Below are 17852 nucleotides of genomic sequence, written 5' to 3'. Positions count from 1 at the left end.
TTTAGCCCTAATAAATGCATCTTTAAAGTAAGGTGAAACTTCAGATTGAAGTTGGTTTTTGACTTTTGTTTGTCAATTTGATTTTCTTGACTGCAATAGAGATGTTATTAGTGTAGCAACACTAATCAGCCTTGGTTAGCCTTAAAAAAATGCTATGCATTGTTGGAGACCATGCATAAAATTCTAGGATGAGAATTTGAAAAGAATATCCCAGAAGAAAGCATGGCAGTATGACAAACTGTTGCAAAAAAACCCAACAGCAATATGACTACAAACTTTTTTCCCACGACCCATTAGCCCCACGAATTCTCCTTGAAGACTGTGCATCAAGATGGATGGTAAGTATCTTAGGTCACCAGTGTTACTGCAATTTTGTATCTGCTTTTTGCTATTTCTACACCTAGAGAAAGTAAAAGCCAAGATTCATCAAAGAATCTTCAGCATCACATACCAGACAGACTTAAGCGCTACAATCTACAGGAGTGAGTTCCTCCTTGGAAACCTTTTTGACCTGTGAACACCCTGTTCAATGTAGCCTACTTAGCACACTACAGAGCCTTTTCCTTGGCTCACTTCAGGGCAATATAGGATCCCAGATTTTATAAAATTTCATTCATTGGGAGAAATTGGCCCTGTGATCAGAATGAGGTTGTATATATTTCTTCACTGTCCCTTCTATGCAACTTACATGCTATTGTGTCTGTACTATTCTTTAGTAGAGATCATGTTTTCCATGAGGGAACATGGCATATTTTCTGTTCCCAGACCAGAAGCCTGAGATTATGAACAGAATGCCATGTTTTTATCAGCAATTATTGCCATAACAAAGCTCAAATCTTGTAATGCTGTCACTAAGAAGTCTTTAGGCGTGTCTTTATTTCATTTTGCTTAGTCTCTCTCTCTTTTTTTTTTTTTTGCAAATTTTAACTGGCACATCCATTTGGTGATTTTATCGCTCTTACTGTATTTTGAACATGCTTCTATGTACAGATTGTTTTAATTGTAGTTAATTTGCTGGTCACTGGTTATAAATAAAATTTCAATTTCAGTAAGAACATGTAATCACCAGGATTTCAAGGGAAACTATGCCCTTCTATTCTTTCAAAGTTTTTTGGACTTTTTAAAAAATGAAAATGTTTAAGTTGGTACTGGAGAGTAATAAAACTACATATTTAATAAATGAAAAACATTCTTTCTTTGGCAGCATTTTGTTGTAACTTATATGGAATGTTATCTAATGTAAGTTTGCTGGATGATGTTTATCATAATTCTTATTCCCAGGTTCTTTTTACTTTTGAATATTCAGATACAGTTTAAAATATTTTTTAAAATATTATGACAAATGCCATATAGTTGTTTAGAAACTGTTCTATCATTGCAAAATTTCTAGAAGCAGGAGGTGATATGGGGAATGAACCACTGAGTGATTCAAACTTAGTCTGCTTTCTGAATAACAAGAGAGTCTGGCTGGGCAGATGATTTCCAAGTTATCTTTCCAAGTTAACTCCATTGGTGTCACTCATTCGGTCACAATGGTGGCTTTCCATACTTATAACTTATAGCTGAAAGAGGTGTATCTCAGTATTGCATGTACAACAATTTCCAATAATAATTTACTCAAGTTTAGAAGAGTCAGTATCACAATCAAAAACAGGAAGCTATAATAGGAAAAATAAAAATTGGTATAGATACACCTGCATGCTATTCAAAGTGTCTATGATGTAAACATTAGCCACTTTGCACAAGACTATACATTCAGTGCAGAGATGCAAAAGGAATGACAACAAGCCAAATCCCATTTAGTAATTTGAATATAATTTGATTACATTAGTGAGTAAAAATTAATTGAAATGAAAACAGATTTTTATCCTTGTGTAAAATGTAACCTGTAGCTACATATGTATTTTTGAATTATGCAATTAAGAAACTTGTGTAGAAAGCTTCTCCAGTACCTTGGTTCATTAACTCTGCTCTCTTGACAAATGAACTGTAGAAGAGAACAGTTGGTTGGCTGCCTCTACACAAAGCAGATTGAAGAATGAGAAAGTGAAAAGAAGGAACTCAGAGTTTGTTCTTGAGACAGTGCTGGAGGGCCTCTCCCATGGCTTGGAGGACTCTGTCAACGTTGGGTTTAGTGGAGTTATAGCCCATCAGTCCAATGCGAAGAACCTGATGATAAAAAAACATTTAAGTAAGTGTTTTGTGACTGTCTGGAAAACTCCAGCCACCTCTTCCCTTAATTTTACCTGTACACTAGAATAATATTTATAATTTTTATTATATATGTATAATAATTTCTCTCGTACTAAATTCAGGTACTAACATGCTGTTTCATACAGGCTACAGATTATTAGATACTTTATTATTTGATAATCTTTGAGACTCTTAAATCACAGAAATGGTTTGAGGTAATATGCTTTAAGCTTCTTCATTGTTTATAGAGAAAATCTCAACATCAGAAAGATTGCTATATTCTAAAGAACATGCCGTTTTTTCACAGACAAGATGAACTTACAGCCTTTGCCATACCATTAATGTTAAATCTTTGGGCTATATCATTTGTAATTAATAGTTCAATCTGTTTAATGCAACCTTTATAAAGTATTATTCTTCAGGAACCAGGCAACCACATCTGATTCACTATTTTCTCTCCATGACCCTGTATTTACCTTGCCTGCTAAAGGACCCAGGCCTCCAGACACCTCAATCTCATGATTTTTCATAATATATTCAGTTATTTCCTTCCAATCATATCCCTCGGGCACAAAGATAGTGTTGACTGTTGGAAGTCTTGCATCCTTAGAAAAGAAAGAAAGCAAAACAGCCATTCAGGTGGTTTGGGTATTTGAATAATACTTTATCTCCAGAATTTGAAGGAAATTGTAGCAATAGTATTAAAAGGAAATTTATTCTTTAGTTCTGGCTTTATGTCTGTTTCCCACGCTCACTTTTGAGAAGCCTCTTAGCAAAAGTAACCAATTCTATATTAATGAATGGGTAAATTCAGAAAATAGCGTGCATATATTTATACACTTTTGGATCAGGTTTTGCCACCATACAAAAAATTATTTTCAAGATGTGAAAGTGGAATAAGTATTCATACCTCCAGTATGATCTCTTTTCTCTGGCTTAAAGTCTGGAAAAATGTAGGGTTTTTTTCTAGTCTGCTATGTAAACAAGTATGGGTAGAAACAGTATTCGAGGCAAGGATTTAATTCTGATTTCCATTTTTGATTTTGTCTTCGTAGCAATCAATTTATTATCTACTTTCTCAGTTATCTAAATTTACCCTAAACAGTCTTCCACGTATAAAACTTCATAATGAGTAATTAGTTTGATCCATATGCTACATTTGTGATTAATTTCATTCTTACTGGTTCTTTCACAAAGGGTTTGAGACCTAACTTCTGCAGTCCTGCACAGAGATAGAGGCTGTTTTCTTTATGAAGCTTCCAGGATGTCTCTAGTCCCTGTAGAAAATGAAAATATTTATTTTCCTATATACAAAAAAAAAATAAAAAACCTAAAAATATATTTATGTTATGCATTTTGTTGTTCAGTTAAGTTTCCAATCTTAAGGATGTGATGGACATAATTTTGCCTGGACTGTCTCCCAGAAATTTGTTCCTTACGTTATAAGTGATCATAGATCGTTCTAGCCACTTTGTCTTCTATTGGCTCTTATTTAACTGCCTTAAATTTTTTCCCAGCCTTAGGAATTTGTCTTCATGATTCATTCTTTTGCCTATGTCCAGAATATTTAAGTTTTAACTGTATTACTGATGTCAATCTGAATTGATTTCATCCAGTATTGATTGAAGTCATTCTTTATGCAGCCTGTGCTACCAGAATTCAAAGATAGCCATTTTGTTTCATGACCACATGTTGTGACTGGGGAAACAGTAACCTTGCTAACACATTTGTATGTAAAAAAATGCAAGCACCTCTGGTCAAATTCTATAAGTGAACTATAGGTAATACAGCCTCTATGGTACAAAGTTAAGCACAACATCTTTCCATATATTTGAATACATAATATTCACGTACCATTGTTTACAGACTCAAAGTAGCCATTCAGTAAGTACTTAGTAAAAATTTGGCAGAAATAACAGCTTCCAAACATTTGCAGCATTTCCACCCCTGCCCCGATGAACCTTAACTGACCCTAAATGTTCACAAAAGAGATAGATTCTATTTTGGCAACACTTTGCCTAATATAACTCAGTGCTGCACTGCAAGGACTTTATTTTACCACAATCAGATATATAGCCTCGGGGTGCCAGTTCAAGATTTCTAGAGTCACTGCAGTTCAACCCAGGGTGGTGATGTGAACTGGTATCTGCATATTTATGATACTTCATTCTGAACCAATTGATAACCTATCCCAGCAGTTTCATATAGATATTAAATAATATAAAGGAGATGACCAAACCCTGGGGAATGACCACCAGCTTGAACTGCCCGCTTAAGTAGGATTAAGTATTGTTAGAAGTAAGTCTTCATCCTGGTTCATCCAAGCCGGGAATAAATAAGCAAACATGGCTACTGCTTTGGGAAGAAGGTTACAGTTTATTGCAGAAGAAAGATGGTCCTTGCAAGAAGGAGCAGAGGAGAAGAAAGAGAGTGAGCACATGGGTAGAAGGTTTTTTATACCCCCTCTAGCCCTGTTTGGAATAGTTTCCTGTTCCTGTGGCATGAACTTTGAGGCTATTTCTGAGTGTTTTTCTAGGCCTTGATATCTGTNCAGATTTTCTCTTTGTCTTCTTGATTGCTCTGGCTTCAACTTTCTAATGGTTTTACATCTGCATTTGTATGGGTTAGGTCTTGCTTGGGGCAGAGAGATTTGGAGCCAAAGTTGGTTTCTGCTTTTTTAAAATACTTTTGAGGAAATATATATTTCTGCCCTTTTAATATTTCCTTCTCTGGGGCTCTGACTTCCCACAGTATGTTACAGATGTATACACCAATGTGTGTGTGTATAAAATAGTAACATTTTCTTTTTAAAAAAATACTATTTTCAATATTATAGAGTGCCTGCAGCAACTGACCTTTTCTGCGAAAATTGCCAAAGCTTCTCGCAAGCAGAAGAATGTGCTGATAGGTGCAGTATGATGATACCTGTAAAAAACAGCATATAATACATCTAGCAGCTTATACAGAAACAAATGAAGAGATTCCAGCTATAATCTTTTCTGTTGCCAGTTTTAATTTTAAAACAAGACTAGGAATGAAAGTAGAACAATTTTAAGTCAATTAAATATATAAAGTCACAGTTAAACAGATATTTCTTTGTTTGTTGGTGATTTTTTTCATTAGATTTATATTCTGCCTCTCCTTCAGAATCTTGAGATCATTCACATAACACTCTTCCTTCCTCTTTTCCCATAGCAATTGGCCTCTGAGGTAGGTTGGGTTGTTTAACTAAAATTCAACTAAAGAGCTTTCATAGCCAAAGGAAGACTCCAAGAATCATAATTTAAGAATTAAAAATGTGAAGCTGAGTCATGCAACTTGCACATTTTCAAGGCAAAACAAGGGAGACTGCTTTGAAAATGTGAAGAAAGGCAGGACTGAGAGATCAAAGCTTTTGATTATTTAGCTCTATAAAATCATTTCCTGCATTCTCACGATAGACAGGTAGTCCTTGATTTACGACCACAGTTGAGCCCAAAATTTCTGTTGTTAAGCAGGATATTTGTTAAGTGTGTTTTGCCCCATTTTACAGTCTTTCTTGCATCAGTTGTTAAGTGAATCACTGCAGCTGATAAGTTAGTAACCTGGTTGTTAAATGAATCTGGCTTCCCCATTGACTTTGCTTGTCAGAAGATCACAAAAGGTGATCTCATGAGCTTGGGACATAATCATAAATATAAACCAGTTGCCAAGCATCTGAATTTTGATCATATGATCATGGGAACGCTGCAAAGGTCCTGTGAAAAATGGTCATCACTTTTTTCAGTGCCGTTGAACTTTGAACAGTCATTAAACAAACTGTTGTAAGTCAAGGACTACCTGTAATCAAAATGCTGGTATTATTTAACATTTTCTCATTTGGCAACATAACAGATGAGTTCCCAGACCAGTTCCAGGAAACAAGAAAGCCATTTTCTCAAGAGCAAAGTAGAAGAGCTATATAAATGCTCACTTTCTTGGATTACCATCGCAGCCCCAGTATGTAGATAGCTCTTCCACATCCAGGTAAAAGGAAATTGGTTTTGTTTTCCTAGTATGAATCTTCTTTCTGGCAAGATGAAAATTTTTGATTAGCGCTTCAGGAAATTCACCCTCAAAGTGGAGCCATTGTCTATCATTTATTTATTTTTAAATGGTTCATAGTATATGGTCTGTGCTGAGTGCCGTGGTGGCCTAGTGGTGAAGATGCTCGCCTTCCACTTGGAAGGTTGAGCATTCAATCCTAGGTAGCAGCATATGTTTGTCATCTAGGGCACAAAGAAAAAAAATCATCTGTGAACACCCTGTGGGGTCAGGAAAGGTATCGGCCAGTAAATACTCAGCTTCATCCAGTTGCCCCTACTGTACACCGAATTAAGGGATTACAGGATTGTAAAAAGGGAGTTTTTAGTAAATGCTCTTGCTATGTTCAGCACTTAATATATGTCTGAAAGTTGCATGTCAAACATGGGGGGAGGGGCGGTGGGGGAGAAGGTTGTAACATTTGGACCTGAAAGTTTCCTGAGAAAATGCAGTAATTGTACCACTGCCAGCAATTTAACATAATACAGTATATTCCAGTTCTTAACATTCATATCATGCAGGAGAGCCAGTTTAGTCTAGTTTTTAAATCACCAGGCTAGAAACCAGGAGGTTATGAGTTCAAGTCCTGCCTTAGTCATGAAAGCCAGCTGGGTGACTTTGGGACCGTCGCTGTGTTTCTCAGCCCAACCCTCCTCCCAGGATTGTTGTGGGGAAAATAGAAGGAGAAAGGTGTGTTGGATGTATTTATAAAAATAAGAAAGGTGGGATACAAATAAATTCTTGGGTAGGTCCTTGGTACTGCTGCTAATTCAGGAAGCAAAAGCTGTATGAATATTTTAAAATGAATATACCTTGCTCTGCATCTATGTTATGTGTGTACTTGTATGCATTCTGAGCTTGGACAATACATTTTCCAAGGACAGTTTGAAACATAGTATTATTACTCAGTGGAAACAACCCTGCAGGTTAAAGTCAAAAATTGTAAACCTGCCTGCAACTGCTAAAATCTGTGACAGTCTTGGAAACAGAATCTATGCAATCAAATAGAATGTTCCTACTATACCTCCTGAGATTTTCAGATACACTGTTTTGTGTACTGAGGTGCTTTATTAATTGGTAAAATGCTTGCTTAAGGTTTACAAAAAGGCATGATGTTTGGACTCTGAGATTTAGATGCTAAGACCAATGGATTTGCCATTGCCGCCTTCCTGCAGCGGTGAGACTCAAGGTCTCCTGGTTTCTACCCTGATGCTTTAAACCAGGGGTCCCCAACCCCTGGTTGCAGCCCACTATTGGGCCATGGCCTATTTGGAATTGGGCCACGTAAGTGGTTGGCTGGAATGCACGCGCACACATGAACAACTCAACTTGTGGGGGGGGGCAGGCCAGCGGGCATTCACATGTGTGTGCTGGCCTGCTCCTTGCGTAAGGGCTGCATGCGTGTGCCGGCCCAGTTACCCTCTCTCCCCCAGCCAGGCCATCAGGCCCCAAAGGTTGGGGCCGCTGTCTTAAGCCACTACCCCAAACTAGCTCTTTTTTCACAATAGGTTCTGTGTCACCATGTTGCAATAAGATTCTCTGTTGTAGCATCATGCCTGTAGAATAGGTTGGACATATAGCTGTGGAAGCTGCTGATTATCTTTTATTTTTGTATAAAGCTCTGAGGAAGTTTTCTCTAGCTATCTACATGGTGCTGCCTTCCAGATATGTTCAGTTCTGGCAATTGTGTTTCTAATATATCTTTGTGCTCAGTGGATATAATGAAATAAATATGTTCTTATTTCTCTTACTCAGTGTATGTCTTGTCCCAGAAAGATAGACTACTTGAAAATCATATGTTTCATAGGCAAATCTCCTTACCTGGCTCTGTTGCTGAAAGAAATGGGAGAAGCACCAGGTGGTGCACTTAAAACTTTCTGGGAGCCAGAATACAGAATGTCAATACCTGTGCATTTAATAAGAAAATTTGTTAGGAGCTTCTTCATTTGAATCACTGTTATTAATGCAGGAAATAAATTTACCATAAAAAAACCCTTGGGTTTTTGCTTTCTACTTTCTTCTGTCTCTACCAGCATTTTGTGAGACTAGCTAATTTTAGAATTCAATGTGAAGTTGATTTGTTGGAATGCGGCGTTCATTTTATATAAGGTATTATGTGGCATGCATTACTGCACAAACCGGTTTAGCTATCAACATCTTTCCCACAAATGCCAAGGTCTAGGAGCAAATTTAAAAAAGAATATAACCCTCTAGACTCTTTAGGAGGGGCCCTTATTGGTTCATGTAATTATGTTTTCATCAACCTGATAACCCTGTAGTATTGTCAGTTGTCATTTCTATGAATCAACTAGCATGATCTTTAACCATCTGTTTCCTTCATTCCCAGTGAACGAACCTCTTTGGGTTACCTAAACATTAGCTTCAGATTTAATTAGTTTTAGATTTACTTATCACTCTCTGCAAGGTATGCCTGAGGAGAATCTGTATTTTGGTCCAAGGGCAACATTTTTCTTAGATTTATATCCTGCCTAAGAGTTTAAGGGGACTTACAGGGGGATATCTCTTCATTTGATCCCTTTGAAGCAAATTGGTAGGAGGCAGTGGTGGGATTCAGCCAGTTCGCACCACTTCGGCAGAACCAGTAGCTAATTTTTTGTTGCCCAGGCCCAGAATGGACTTCCAGAACCCGCATCCACACAGAACCGGTTGTTCACATATTTGAATCCCACCACTGGTAGGAGGGGGATTGACTGGCCAGAAGCTATTCAATAGCTAACGGTAGACTTGTCTCTGGATCTTCCTTGTTTTAGTCCAATACTTTAATAACTACATATCAGTGGCTGCAGGAAAGTGCCTTATGGACCACATGGTAACAGTGGGACTTCCTCATGAAGTGGGCATCTTTCTCATGAAATGGGGTTATTTGCCTTATTAGGCAGTGGCTCCCCAATTAGGAGCAGAGGACTGGTTAGGAAATGGAAGAGCTTTGGAAACAGTTTGGGGATCTTCAGGGATTTTTCATATACCATGGCTATAATTTAAAGTAGAATTGTCTCCTGTAATATTTCTTTTTAAATTCTTTCTGCTATTGTTACTCTGCAATTAAAAGAGTTCATGCCCAAAGTATATTCTGAGCAAATTCACACTTATCTTCTAGTATGAAATTTAACTAAAAAGGATTGGTCAAATAATTCTGAAGTAAAATTCAGTTCTACATTGGGAAAAAATCCAGAAATTAATGCTATGGAATAGGAACAAATGTTCATGCTACCAGGACAGATTGCTGTATCTTGCTCACCTTGCTGGTCCATAAGTATTGGAGTGCCACCTAATGATGCCACAGCATCTACCAGTAGCAAGCAATTATATCTAAAACAATGAAAGAATGTATCAAGGATCAACTATTTTTCTAGAAAGCGATCAATATCATACGATTTTACATGATGTTGCAGATTTCAGTTTTAAAAAATGAATTGTTTTCAATGTTTTTAAAAATGAAAGTTTGAAAACTCAGATCTGGTAGAATTTCAGCCATTTTAATTGAAAAAAATTAAAACATTAATTTTTAAATATTTGGATTGATAGTAGCCAGCTGGTGATGCTGCAGGAGCCATATTGGTGATCTATCAAGTAACTATCACTGACTTTTAATAAAGATTGGTAGAATTTAAATTATATGTTTAACAGATTTCCTTTGGATGTGCTTTGTACTTAAATATTGGAAAGCTGTTAACTCTTGTCTCATGAGCAATGTTGGCTGGGGGGAGGGGTTGACTGAAAATTACTTTCCCAGGATTATTTTATTACTCATAGAAGAAAAGGTACAAGACTTCCATATTCTTCCTCTATACAATTGAGCAACTTTGAGAAGTATACTTCTAATTGAACAAACAGTTGCATTTTGTAACAAAAAATAAACGGAGGAGAAAAACGAAGCATTCTCCGAATCTGTCTTTCCTCATCATAGCCTGCCTGTTTGTTGTAGATTTTGTAGCTAAAAGTAAAACTGTTCTTATTTCTATATATTTGAGACAATCTTGTAAAAGTGAAATTTTGTCCATTTGTCATTTTGTTTACCTGGATGTTTGGTAATGAAATGTCTTTAAGAAAAAAACCAACCTCAGAGAGCACCAAGGACCCCAAAACCCCTGTATTTCTGATACTTTATTATTATGCTTCTCAAATAACAGAGTTATTCTTCATTAATCATATATAGTGCATAGGGATGCACTATATATACAGTAAGGACATCTTAAATGTCAGATGTGCCCATACAAGCCACCTTTCCTCCTTAGACCACTTCACTGAAATTCAATAACAACATAAATTATCATTGTACAGTTTTTATGACCAACAGTTTTAGAAGCTGAATTTTAAAAAGCACAATTGCTAGTCATAAAAAAATCCGATCATGATCTCATTTGGTGTATGGTTGCATTATCTTTTCCGCACATTAATATATGCACTGTGTGCTGTGTGTATTATTGTTTCTTTGGCTCATCTTTTTTTACTACTACAATTTTGCTATTTTACTCTCTAACATGTAAGCTACCTTGAAGTAGCCTACAAGCCAATCAATAAGTGTCACTATTATACTCCCCTGTAGTCTAATTTGTAATATGATTTCTGTTTTTATTTTATTGTTAAAGCCAAGCATTTAGCTGAAATACTTTTGTATTGAATGACAAACATATGCAATAGATTTTCAGTACTTCCCAGGTCCCTCTTCAGCTATAGTTCTAAAACCAATGGTGTTGTCTTTTCTTCCTTCACTGACCTGTGACAGAGATCTCCCAGGCCATCCAGTGGCTGAACTACTCCAGTGGAAGATTCTCCATGTGTGATGAAAAATAAAAAGGGAGCATGCTGCATCAAGCCCTAAGTGGCACATCAAGAGAAAAAGAAAAAAAATCATGCAAAGCAAAAACAAGTCAATAGCATGTTTCTAGTAAGTAGGAAGATGAATTTCTATGGGTTGTCCCTGGTACATCCAAATATACTTTTGATACTTGCCCACAACTCACCCTTTCTATTTCTTCTAAAGTAAAATATTCTCCAGGAGCCTTTACCAATTGATGTACTTCAGCTCCTATAGGGAGTAAATAATATGTTTCTTAAGCATAATAATAATATGGAATTAAAAGCAAAGAAAGAAGCAGCTCTTAAAATTTCAGAAAAATATTAACGCTCAGAAAAAAGTAAACAAATATGTGTTTGATATCACATAAAGTATTGACAATCCCTTCATTTCATGGGAATTCACTTTATTATGAACTGAAATAAAAGAAATTGTCTACTTAATATCCCTTTAGAAATTCAAAGTTAATGAGGTTGGGTTTTCTTAAGTAAAAATCCTTTTCTTAAACAGTGAGCTTCAGATGTGCATGCTAATGTGACAAATGAACACAAAATATTTCTCGCCAAACCTTGCAAACTTGTGCTACAGTGATTTGGACTAGCCAGATTGTATTACTGGTTCAATCTACTAATTGTGTGATTCAGCCTTTGAGATTAAGGATTTGGATTGGATTAGCATTCCTGAGTAACAAGGAGACTATAGTCACTTCACATCTCAGTAGGAGAGCACAACCAACTATTTTAGAGTCACTGTTTGCTATGGGTCATATATTAACTTGAACACATAGCACTGACCTGTCAAAGTCCAGCTAGATTCCATGGGACCTTCCAACATATGCTATCATTATACGTGGGTTGGGGGGGAATTAATTATTAAAATGTCTCACTGATTATTTAAAAAGCAAAAGGACTTTTTTCTAAATTAAGAAAAGGCAAAGAGTCTTACAGTAATCTTAATGTTATTCCATCAGGAATTTTAACCCAATTCAAGTTCTTACACATAAAGGCTGAATCACACAATTAGAGGATTGAATCAGTAATGTAGTTTTTCCAAAATAGACTATTATTTCATTTTGTTTCAGAGTTAAGTATGCTGATCAGCAGCAATACTGGACAATAATCACACTTGGTTAGAAAAAATGTTAGGGAAACACATAGACTATAAACCTGAATTTTTTTTACTAGGTATAATGCCAGAAAAACTTGATAAGCAAAGTACATATTTGATTCTACATGTGATAACAGCGGCAAGAATTATATTTGCAGAATATTGGAAGAACGATGAAATACCACCAGAAGAAGAAATAATAAAAAAATACTAGACTGTGCGGAAATGGACAAACTTACTTTAAGGTTGAAAGAAAAAGAAGAAACATAATATTTTCAAATGTGGAACCTATTTTATCAACGGTTAGAGAAAATATTTAGGGATTAGGAACTTAATTTGTATTAGTGAATAAGATACTCAGATGACACATTTTTGTTGAATGATTATTATTGAATTCTGTTAAAAATAATAAAATTTGATTAAAAAAAATAATTGTATTAAAGAATTTTAACAAATGGTATCACTGATCAAGATCCTAGCATGGAATAGGGGAGGGATTTAACTGTTTGCCCTCTGCTACGATGCTAGTTCAGATTATTACATTTGTGGATCTTCATCAGAAGAAATGATCCAGTTCAAGGTAATGGACGTTTTTCTTGAAGCTACTGGCATTGGCTATGGATCTGGACCTCCACAAGGACAATATGATTTAAGCCTATCTTTTGCATCAACATACGGGTTTGTTTGTGTTCTGGACTTTTTAAATAGCTCATTTAAGTTGTTCATGCAGCTGGTAACTACAAGAATGGCCTTTTGGACAGTTTGACCCTTACCCTGCCAAATCCAGATTATTCCAAAAGGAGAACTAGGACCTAGTTAGGTTAATACATTACAAGAAAACCATGTAATAATATACCTATTACTGGTATTATGAAGTTATTAAAATTCTCATTCTTTGTACTCCTGGAAAGTGTTATGGCTTATCCAAGTGTAATGTAAATTATATTTCATTATACTTGGATAATTCTGTGAGATTGGTTTTTGTTTTATATACAGTATTGCTGTTTGTGCTTCATGTGTGCCACCCTATAATCTTTAATCCCAGTTTTTCCCAACTATAAAGCAGATGTAGCCCAGTGTATCTACAAGACAAAACTAAGGAAAACTGTTTTAGTCTATGGATTTTTGTGCCACAATAAATCTCTTATTAATTATTCTGAAATTGTTTGGGCCCATACATACATAGTAAGCCATGATTTGTTTTAACCATGGTTTACTGAATAAGTTATTACCTAGTCCAGGTACGTCAAACTCGTGATGTCACATGACGTTGAGCAACATACCACGCCTTTTTCCCCATTGCCAGCAATGGGGTGGGCACTGTTTCTGTGTGACCCACCCGGCCTGCGGGCCAGCAGTTTGACATGCCTGACCTAGTCCATTAAAATAATCAAAAAATAAAAAATAAATGATTTTAACAAATTAATAAAATAATGAATAAATTATTTATAACAATCATGCCTTTTAATGAAGAAATGCTTAGCTTCATGCATATCTTTTATGTTTCCCTCAGAATGATTTATATGGGACAAATGCAGCAACTACTTGTTGGGTGTAGTGAAATTGTAAAAACATAAATTGACATCATGGTACACATCAGAGACACAGAAGGGTTTTTCATAGGATGGCTGTGACTAGAAGTATGCTCAAAGTCAAAGGGGATTTAAGATTAAATTGCTATAATGGTTGTTCTGTAAAATGCAGCCAGTTGGCATTTCAGTGAGAGTAAGTGACATGGTTCAGTAGAAAAGGAAAGAAATGTCAGTTTGCATCTAGCAGTAAAGAAGCTGGCTATTAAATATATAACAAGAGGCTCCCAAGTTCATACCAAGTCTGCTTGCGATGTCAGTTGCTCGTTCTCCCCAAAATCCATTCACCGCTACTAAGACTTTGTCTCCCTGTTCCACCAAATTCAGGAAGGCGGCTTCCATTGCACAGTGGCCTGTGCCACTGATAGCCAGTGTGAGAGGATTCTGTGTCTGGAATATATACTGGATTCCCACCTTGATATCATCCATTATCTGAGAAAAAGAAGAAGTAATAGACTTTTCCCCCTCAGGGATATCGTAGTTTAATGTATTTACATCTGAGAGTAACATGTATAGGAGAAACTAACTAATGTTGTTCTATCAACTAAAAGTTATTTGTTTTAGACATACTTTGTTTTAAGAAAAAAGCCAATAGCTAGAAGAAATAGAACTGTGGTCAAAATGTCTCTGAAATTAATAATCCTTCATCAACTTTCTCCATTCTAGTGCTGTGTGAATCTGGGGAAAATTGAACCAATACAGCCTATTTTCTCTCTAAGATTTATATGGCCTCCCATTTTAAAACACAACTCTGGATGGCTTACAACAATTATACTGTGTTACCTAGGAATTTTGGTAAAAGTTATATTTTCTCCCCTTCCACCTATATCCTGACAGAACAGATAGTTTTTATGTTCAGCTGCTTTAAAACCTAAAATATTCCCTTAAGGTTAGGGCTTGTGCTCCTATGTAGCTGCAATGAAAGTGATATGAACAATGATGCAAACATGATTAAGTCTTGTTTTACTGATACAGGTTTTTGTAATTTTTATGATCATTGATCAGATTTCTGATCATTGATCAGATCAGACATAGTGCAGAACAAAGAAGTTGAAAGAATTCTGAAATTGTGCTGATCAATTTCTCCAGTCTTGGGCCATCCAGCAGCTAAGTTCCAGGATGAGGCCAGAGAAAATGAAGCTAGAAAAGCTGAGGTACAGTATAATGATGCAACCAGATGTTAAGTCTTATTCTTCACTCTGTATTTCTTTTCATCAAATAGTCTACTGGTTGTTCTCTTTTTATAATAAGCAGTAATTCTGTTTTACTATGAGGGGTAAATGACAAATGTTAGAATTCAATCAAAGTTGCAATTATGGTATGGAAGAAGGTGTCTGAGGATTTAGGATTACATGGGTTTTCAGGACACTTCAATACGAAACATATCGACAATGCGTGATCCATAAAATCTCATATCCAGATTATCTGAGAGATTATAAATTTCTAACCTGAACTGTGCATGCTTGCTATTAAGCCTGAGAGCACTGCCTTGAACAAACTAACCCTTTCCAGGCAATAGAACTGAAAAGGGTATTTTTTTTCCACTGACATATGGAAGAATGAAGATCTCAACAGCAACTGTTGAATCGATTTAAAGAGCTGTTTTCCTTGAAGATTTATAAACTGTTACTTAGAATATCAAAATTAAACAAAAGCCTATGGAATGTTCTCAATAAAGCTCTGAAAAATTAAATATCAAACATTTCATTTTAAAAACTCCAGCTTTTCATTTGCCATTAGTTGGTTTTTTTGTTTTTGGCTTAATTAATACTATAAATAAAATGGAATTAAGAGCATGTGAGCTTTATTAGATTACAAATCAATTTAATATTAAGTAAATAAACATCTGTCAGTGTGGTATCTCAGGATACAAAGCAGGGAGTGGAAATTGATGGAGGATTCCTGCTGATCTTAGGAGAAGTTGGAAGTGCAGTCCTTACCTGAATCAACTCTTTGTGTAGATGTCCTATGAGTTGTCGGCTATTTGCAAATAAGACCCGTGGAGAAGAATTGGAAGGCCCGGGTCCTAGTAATAACCTGTCTGGGACAGATAGTGGCTGTAGTAGAGATGCAGGGGGAGACATCCAATGTCTTTGAGAAGACATGGTACACAATCTCTGAGTCACAACAACCGGCAGCCGAACACGACACCAACCTATTGCCTGCTGTACTAGGAAAAAACTGCCCATCGCTGACCTTAAATAGAAGGGTTGTTAGAGTCAAGCAAAATAAACAAAACTTAGATAAATGTTGCAACACTCCCCTTTCTCTAGTCTTCTGAAAAATCTTCCAGTACCTCACTATTGAGTCTCTTTTGTTCTGTCAGTGTTCTTCAGATTCCTGTTAATATATATAGTAAATTCAGTTAAGAAACAGCAACAAACTGATAACCTGCTTCTTGCCCTTCTGTTTTCTCCAGCCAGCTCTGTTTAGGCTTCTCTGGCCTGAGAATTCTGCACCTGTTAATATCTGGAAAGTTAAATATCATGCAAACATATTTCTGCTTCTGATATTTTTTGTGGTTCTTTGGGTAACATAGCAAAGCACTTATTTGTCTACCCTACTTAGACATTGCTTCCTTCACAGCTACTGGATCATTCTGTTTCTGACTATGGTTTAAATCCCTGAACCCAAAATAAAACCTATGGAATTTTTAATATTTTTTTTTCCTTTTGGCGTCCCTTAAGGGATCTTCTGTTAATAGTTTGCCAGAAGCAGAAAGTTCAGGTTTAATAAAAGATTAACAAATAGCTTTCCTTGTTTGCTTTTTCTGGCCTCAGAAGGACTAGCCTAAGGCATTTTTCTGCTTGAGATAAAACAGAAAATGTTGCATGTATAGTCCTCGATTTACAACCATAGTTGATTCTGGCAATCATGGTCTTAAGTGAGGGGTGTCAAACTCGTAATGTCATGTGACGTGATGTATCACAACTTTTTTGCCATTGATGGCAATGGGGTGGGCGTGGTTTCTCTATGATGCATCCGGCCTGTGGGCCGGCAGTTTGACACCCGTCTTAAGTCATGACTGTTATAAATTAGATTATGATGTGACTGGACCCAACTTTATGACCTTTTTTGTGATGGTTGTTAAGCAAACCCATTGTTTGCTATGTGCTGGAAACTGGAAGTAAACACTAGTTTCTGGCAACACCTTCCTAAATTGTGGTCACGTTAATCTAGGGGTTATTCCTGATGGCCTCTTTCAACTCTTTAATTCTACATTGTCATCTTCCGCACAAGGACACTGTGTGGATAGACATAATTGAAATGGGACAACTCATTATGGCCATCTCACTGAGACTGACTCAACCCGTCCATCTTGACATGGCCAACTCGCCCTGGTCGACTTGGTGCAGCTAACTCATCATGGGACAACTCGCCGTGGCCAACTCATTGCAGGACAACTCGCTGCAGACAATTCACACAGGATAATTCAAGAGAAGGACAAGTGAACCTCTGGTGCTGTATATGTTTATATTTAGCTTTGTTATGGCTAATGTGTTTTCTAACGTGTTTAACTTACTAGTTCTCTAGAGTTGGTTGCCAAGTGGGTAGCCATATAAATAAAATCTTGTTTGTATAAAATGTGAATTATACTATTTCTGGTCATTCAGACACGTAGTACTTCAGGATGAAATATTACAAGTCAGGAAATCACTTGGGTTGTTCTATTTTTCATATTCTTTGTTATCACATTTACAGTACTGGAAAGCAAGAAGGGTATGTTTTGTCCAGGTTAGATACTGATTCAGGAATTTGTCTTCTATGCCATTGTCTCATTTTCTTGTCATAGCAGCTGGAGTTGTTGATTACATTTCATTTATTCAATGGTTGAGGAAGGGGAAAGAGAACCAGGAACCTCTCCTGCTTCTTTGATTTGTGATTACAAACTGTGTTTACTCACTTGAATTTTTGTATTTTTCATTCATTACATATTTCCCAAACCAATTAATTAGCTTGTTTTGCTGTTACATCTAGATTTGTCCATTTTGACAGAATTATTCTTGTTCCACAATCTTCTTTCCTAGTATAGTATGGTAAACCAACTCTTGAGGGCATCTTTCTCTCAGGCAGAATCAGGT

General features: G+C 36.3%; 1 protein-coding gene across 1 annotated transcript; it reads right to left on the bottom strand.

The window, feature by feature from the left end:
- Positions 1-252: 252 nt before the first annotated feature.
- On the bottom strand, positions 253-15875 carry AGXT (alanine--glyoxylate and serine--pyruvate aminotransferase). Its single transcript, XM_015813725.1, has 11 exons — positions 15711-15875; positions 14010-14202; positions 11241-11305; positions 10994-11094; positions 9515-9585; positions 8077-8161; positions 6146-6241; positions 5049-5118; positions 3375-3470; positions 2670-2798; positions 253-2169 (listed from the first exon to the last, which is right to left on the bottom strand). The coding sequence occupies exons 1-11, from the start codon at positions 15873-15875 to the stop codon at positions 2062-2064; spliced, it is 1179 nt and encodes a 392-aa protein (XP_015669211.1). The 3' UTR covers positions 253-2061.
- Positions 15876-17852: the final 1977 nt, after the last annotated feature.

The sequence above is a fragment of the Protobothrops mucrosquamatus genome, unplaced genomic scaffold (assembly GCF_001527695.2).
Source record: "Protobothrops mucrosquamatus isolate PMUCROS unplaced genomic scaffold, P.Mucros_1.0 scaffold183, whole genome shotgun sequence".
Classification (NCBI taxonomy): domain Eukaryota; kingdom Metazoa; phylum Chordata; class Lepidosauria; order Squamata; family Viperidae; genus Protobothrops; species Protobothrops mucrosquamatus.
Note: the sequence above shows the minus strand (reverse complement) of the source record. Positions and strands in the feature narration are given on the sequence as shown.